At 37.2% G+C, this 6,760-nt stretch overlaps 1 protein-coding gene across 1 annotated transcript; it reads left to right on the forward strand.

Moving 5' to 3' along the window:
- Positions 1-5,719: 5,719 nt before the first annotated feature.
- On the forward strand, positions 5,720-6,534 carry triap1 (TP53 regulated inhibitor of apoptosis 1). The gene has a single exon (XM_041995243.1). The coding sequence runs from the start codon at positions 5,832-5,834 to the stop codon at positions 6,054-6,056; it is 225 nt and encodes a 74-aa protein (XP_041851177.1). The 5' UTR covers positions 5,720-5,831; the 3' UTR covers positions 6,057-6,534.
- The last annotated feature ends 226 nt before the right edge of the window (positions 6,535-6,760 follow it).

A 6,760-nucleotide genomic window follows, 5' to 3' on the forward strand; every position in this document is an offset into this window, starting at 1 on the left:
AAAGGAACAATTCTCACTGATATCGACTCTGAATCTTTTCAGTAACAGTTCGTTGGAAGGATAAATCAAATGTATAAACTTAAAAGAAATCTCTTTTACTTTATTGGTGACACAGTATTTATCATAGTAATTCCAAACAGCTTTCCAGTTAATATTTCTAAATTCACTGGACCATTTATGTTTAGCTTGAGGAGTTGTAAATGTTTGACACAGCTTCCTAAAAAGTTTATTCGTAACTTTTTTATCTGTGATGTTTACACCATTGATCATCAAAGACATAGTATGACTAATATTAATATCTGTAAAATGGTAACCATGCATCAGTTTTAACAGACCTGCTGGAATGGAATTAAAGACAATACACATTTCTTTTTCCGAAACTGAGAAATTATATTTCCTTATGAATTCTTCATAAGAGTACAGGTTAGCATTTACATTGAGTAACTGTGAAACCAATAATATGTTATTTTTAACCCAACAGTCTAAGTATAAAGTTTTCCTTTTGTAAGTAATGTCTTTGTTGTTCCAGATCATACATTTGTGTGGAGAGAAATTGTGTTTGTAAATAATCAACCAGGATAATAATATTTGTTTATGAAAACTTGACAATTTATAGGGAATTTTTTGAACATCAAAATTACAGTTAAGAAGAAACTCAATTCCACCAAATTTATCAAATATGAGATTTGGGATATAAAACCATAGTTTATTTTTGTTTTGAATATAGTTTTTTATCCACTTGGCTTTTAAAATAACATTGGATGTTCCAAAATCAATCATATCTAAGCCGCCTTCCGCAACTGAGTTGCATAATATATCTTTTTTTAGATAATGGTGTTTGTTCTTCCATACAAAATTAAATAAAGCAGAATCAATATCTTTGATTAGTGATTTAGGGACATCCAGTACCATTGCTGTATAAATTAAACGTGATAATCCTTCACTTTTGGACAATAGGATTCTACCCTTGAGAGATAAATCTCTTGACAGCCACATATTAAATTTTGTTTTAATTTTATCCAATAAGGGATTGAAATTTAAAGCCAATCTTTCTTTCTCATTTTTGCAAATTTTGATCCCCAAGTAATTTATGACCTCCCTAACTGGAATACCATTTGTTACAGTACAATCTTGAATCCCGTCCTTTAGGGCAAATAATTCACATTTATTAATATTTAAAGTTAAACCTGACACCTTTGAGAAATGATCAAGACAATCCAGAGCTATTTTTATCTGATCTTTATCATGTAAAAACAGGGTTGTATCATCAGCTAACTGACTACATTTAATTTCGGTTCCATTTACCTGAATACCTTTGAAGTGATTTTGACTTATATGTAAAGACAAGGCTTGCATGACCAGCAAGAAAAGAAAAGGTGCAGCTGGATCCCCTTGCTTAATACCCCTACCAATTTTAAACCTAGCAGTAGTGCCAAAAGGTAATTTAACAGAACTATTACAGTTGTGATACATTGTACGAATGGCCCTTTGAAAGTACTCACCAAAGCCAAAAAATTCAAGAACGTCAAAAATAAAATGATGCTCAACAGTATCAAAGGCTTTATAAAAATCCACAAATAAAAAAAGACTGTCTTCATTAAGAAATTCTCTATAATCAATTAGGTCTAAAATTAATCTAATATTGTTTCCTATATGTCTACCACTCATAAATCCTGACTGACAGTCATCAATAGTACTGTGCAAGCAGGCTTTCAAACGATGTGCAAACATAGAGGAAAACAGTTTGGCATCAGAGTTGATTAAAGTAATTGGCCTCCAATTCTCTAAATTCAAGCGATCTTTATCAGATTTTGGTATCAAAGAGATAAGCCCTTGTGACATAGATGGGGGAAGACCACCAATTTCAATAGCTTCCTTAAATACACAAACCAAAAAATCTGAAATATCATCTTGGAATTCTTTATAAAATTCATTTGTCAAACCGTCATTGCCAGGGGCTTTATTATCTTTTAATTTGGCAATATTCATTTTGATTTCGTTTAAAGTAATTTCGTGATCACACGATTCTTTAAGGTCATCACTTATGCATCTTGCATTTTTCTTTATGTTGGATAAGAAAGCAGATGAACTGTCTAAATCTAACTTACTAGTGTATAGTTTTTTATAAAAATTTGCAACAGAAGAGGATATAACAGTAGGGTCTTCAGAGATTTGGTCATTAATTTTGAGTTTAAATATGGAAGTAAAATTTGCGTTTCTTTTTTCTAAATTGTAGAAATATTTAGTGTTTCTTTCACCTTCTTCCAACCACTTCTTTCTGGATCGTATGAAAGCGCCTCTTGCTTTTTCATCATATACAGAATCCAATTCTAGCTGCAATTTACATAGATTGTCTTTATCATGCTCAGAGAGAATGTCTTTTCCATAAATATTGATAATTTCCTTAAGAATACTTTCTTCCTTAAACGTTTTTTCTTTTGCCAATTCTTTGCCTCTTTTTATTGCTAATAACCTTATTTGAAATTTTGTGTATTCCCAGTGGTTACCAAAAGAATTGTCTTTTTTTGCTTTTTCCCAGTTTTCAGCAATAGTTGCTTTTATAGAGCATCTTAGAGGGGCATCTTTCAACAATGTATTATTTAATTTCCAATACCCAGTATTGTGTCTCTTCATTTGCGTAGTATTAGACAAGTTGATACATAAGGAAATAACTTTATGGTCTGTAAGTACAGAAGGTTCAATTTTTGCTTCTGAGATATGATTGCTTAGATCATTAGAAATAAGCCAGTAATCAATCCTGGATTGTTTGGACAGATCTTTGTTGCACCAAGTAAACTGAGATTTTCCAGGATTTCTTTTCCTCCATACATCACAACAGTTGAACCTAAGACAAATATTATTGGAGTCCCCGTATGAGCCTTGAAGCCTAGGAGGAGAGCAGTCAGATAGAGGATCAATGACTGAATTCCAGTCTCCTCCTAAGATCAATTTAGCGTTAACAAAGGTTGATAAACAAGTAGATATAGCATCTTCAAAATTTTGAAAGAGAATTCTGTTTTTATGACTACTATTGGTACCATATATGTTTCCTAAAATGAAAGTATTATCCAAAAACTCCACAATTAAAATTAACCATCTCCCATATTCATGAGTGATACATTTCACTACTTTCCCTTTAAAAGATCCTTTTAGAATAGCAACTCCGGCAGAGTGATTGGTCCCATAAGACATCCACATATCGTTACCCCATTGGTTTTTCCAGAAAAGAAAATCTGAATCAGAAGCATGAGTTTCTTGCAAAAAGACAAAGTCCACCTTAAATTTTTTGCAAAACAAAAAAACAGCTTTTCTTTTTAACAAACCTCTTATACCCCTCACATTAATGGAACAGATAGAAAAAGACATTCAGAACAGGGATAAAGATAAAACGAACAAGTAGTTTCCTCTGTAATGGAAGAAAAATAAACTGATCCCAACCAACAGTGAACCATCCTTTATATAAAAAAGGGACAATTATGAACCTGAGCAGTTATTTGTAAATATAAAAATTAGGTGCCGTTTTAACTGCTGTAACACATTGCTTTTAAATTTATTTTAATTATTTCTTTTTAGCAGGCAGCCAATAGCTAAACAAGAGTAAATCCAAGTATGGATCTGATCCATTGTTATATTGCTGAGCCATACTAAGGCTTATGTTCTTTACCGTCAATAATGAGTTTTGCTCCAACGAAGAAAGCCTTCTTTCCTTCTTTCCTTGCTGCTTCTACCTTAGGCCACAGCTTATTTCGGATCTCTTTGTCCTTGGACGTTAGATCCTCGCCAAAGCGAAGTTTCCTCGTCTTCAGGAACTCAGATGCTTTAGCACTCTTCCAGATCTTCTCCTTGGTTGATCTCGCTATGAATCTTGTCAGCACCGGGCGAACCTTTCCCTCCTGTTTTTTGCCGAGTCTGTGACTGACATCCACATGGAAAGGCAGCGCATCTCCTGCGTCTGGGGCAACAGCCCGGCAGATATCGATGATCTTCTTTTGAACGTCTTCTCCTTCCTCCTCTGGTAAACCATACAAACGCAGATTCCATCGACGTTGATATCGTTCCGCCTCGTTGATCTTGTCTTCAGACTCAGAGAGTCTTTTTTCGTGAATTGCAGAAGAAGTTTTGACTGTTTGGAGATCTTTCTTCATATCTTGAATTTCTTGGAAAAGAAACTCTGAGTGCTCCTTCAGGTCGTTAATGGAGCTGGTATTCCGAGTTATCATTTGAGCAAGGCTGTCGGTGCTCTCCCTAATTTTAGCAGACACCATACGCACAATATTATCTTGCAACTCCAAAAGGGAGGGTTCACTCCTTACTTTTTTGGGGTTCGGAGTGCTGGAGTTGGATTCTGGTAGCGGGGCAAGATCCGCATTTGCGGCCGAATATGAATGAAATTCAGTCACCACATCCATTAAGCAGTTTCCGGGAGATTCTGTAAGGAGCTGCTTGCTTACCGAAGACTTTGTCTTGGTCTTTTCTCTGTCTCTTTTCTCCGACATAGCTGCTGCCTTTTTTTTTTTTTTTTTTTTTTTTTTTTTTTTTTTCCCAAACCCGCGCTAGCTTGTAGCGGTAGTTTTCGGCGGTTAGCTAGCTTACTTGAGATACAACGAAAGGAAAGAAATACAGTCCAATTCAATGACTAGGTTCCGCTCCGTTATTGTTATCGCGGTTTAACATCGGCCGTTCTGAACACGAGAATGAAGAATATTGGTTCGTTGTTGAGAAATCAGCAAATTTGGATTCAGCCACACAGGGACATGACTGTAACGGTCGCCATCTTGGTCCGACCCCCCGTTATTCGCGATTACTAGATGAGGATGCGCGCTCTCTCTCTCTCTCTCTCTCTCTCTCTCTCCCCTCTCTCTCGCTCCCCCTCTCTCTATAACTATAACTGGGAATCTGTACCACCTCTACTGTGTGCAATGCTTGTTTATATTGTTTATTTAACTTATCTTATTGTTATTATTGTTATATTTATTGCATTCTATCTGCCTCTATTTTGCTTTGTACCTGTATATATTGTGTCTTTTGCTTGTCCTGCTTTACTGTTGGTGTTGTATTGCTGCTGGTACCCAAATTTCCCTGAAGGGATTAATAAAGTATTTCTATTCCATTCTATTCTATTCTATTCTATATATATATATATATATATATATATATATATATATAATAGAATATATATATATGTGTGTGTGTGTGTGTGTGTGTGAGAGAGAGAGAGAGAGAGAGAGAGAGAGAGAGAGAGAGACAGTGTGTGTGTGTGCGCGTGTAAGAGAGAGAGACAGTGTGTGTGTGTGTGTGTGTGTAAGAGAGTGTGTGTGTGTGTGTGTGTGTGTGCGTGTGTGAGTTTGTCTGTTTGTATAAAATTTCATAGTGAAGTGAAGGCATCAACACAGGTATCAAATATTGCAGCCAATACTGGATTAAATTAATTTACTATTAACAATAACAGTCTAGAAAAATGACAGTCGAACATAAAGAGATTGAATAAAAAAAGTGTTTTAATTTTTGGTTTTAAAACAGTGATCTCCCAGTCAGCATTCACAAAAACAATAAATAAATAAATAAATAAACCTCAAAAGCCCTCCGGTGGTGGTTCTTTGAGGACCAAAGTGGTTCCTCGAGGACCAAAGTGGTTCCTCATTCATATCTTTGCTACGTTCTGACGACGCACAGCTAGTTACGTCATCCTCGACGCAGCCAATCGCGGGTGTCTGTTCAAGGAAAGTCACGTTGTGCGCACGTCAACACTGCTCGTGGGTTGAAAACAGTCGGATAAATCCTCCATACGTCGTTTCTCCGCCGTGTGTCGGTGTTTATTTCGACTCCCGGACATGAACAGCGTCGGGGAGGCCTGTACCGACCTGAAGCGGGAGTACGACCAGTGCTTCAACCGCTGGTTCGCCGAGAAGTTCTTAAAGGGGGACCGCAGCGGCGACCCGTGCACGGAGAGCTTCCGGAAGTACCAGCACTGCGTGCAGAAAGCCATCAAGGAGAAGGACATCCCGGTAGACGGCGTGGAGTTCATGGGGCCCAACAAGGACAAGCCCCAGACCTGATGGAGGGGGGCTGGACTCGGATATATCCGTCATCACGTTACAGTGGGGTCCATGAGGCCTACTGAGCATGCGCAGAAATGTAGAAACCGCTGCTGACTGAAGGTGTGAAGTTGAGCTGAGCAGACTGACAGACTTTTGTCTCATTTTTCCACATTGTTTTCTTATTTCATAAAAACATAGCAGTGGAAACATGCTGAAATCATCCCAGAACAGAAAAGATCAACTCTAGAGCAGCTGTTGAAACAAAGACCAGGATCCAGATCAGGACTTTGTCCCATTAAAAGACGGACATGCTGGTCTCAGCCTGCTTTGGCTGCTTGCGCCCTTCATCATCTCCACCCGACTAACAACTGTTTACCAGCTCAGCTGAAGGTTTTATTCGTGTTTCTCTGATTGAAGTTTTTCTTTTCAAGTTTTACGTTTGCTGATATTTTATTTACTGTCAGATCAAATGATTTATTAAAGAAAATGATTCAGACATGTTTTGTTTTTCTTTCTTTTACCCACGTTGAGCTTAAATTTACTGATAATCAGATGTCTGATTTTAAACAACATCTTCTGTCATTACCTGAGAAAATCCGCCCACCTTCCACCTTCTGGTTGGAGCTGCTTTTTCCTCCAGGACCGCCCTAATTCAGCCTCCCTGGTGGAGGCCGTTTCCCACAATGTGTGTTCATTAGATGTTATTCCTGGATCTGTTATTA

This window comes from Melanotaenia boesemani, chromosome 9 (assembly GCF_017639745.1).
Source record: "Melanotaenia boesemani isolate fMelBoe1 chromosome 9, fMelBoe1.pri, whole genome shotgun sequence".
In the NCBI taxonomy this organism is placed as follows: domain Eukaryota; kingdom Metazoa; phylum Chordata; class Actinopteri; order Atheriniformes; family Melanotaeniidae; genus Melanotaenia; species Melanotaenia boesemani.

Bases quoted from the DNA above. Each gene is read 5' to 3' on its own strand.
- triap1 (XM_041995243.1), top strand. From the start codon at position 5,832: ATGAACAGCGTCGGGGAGGCCTGTACCGACCTGAAGCGGGAGTACGAC.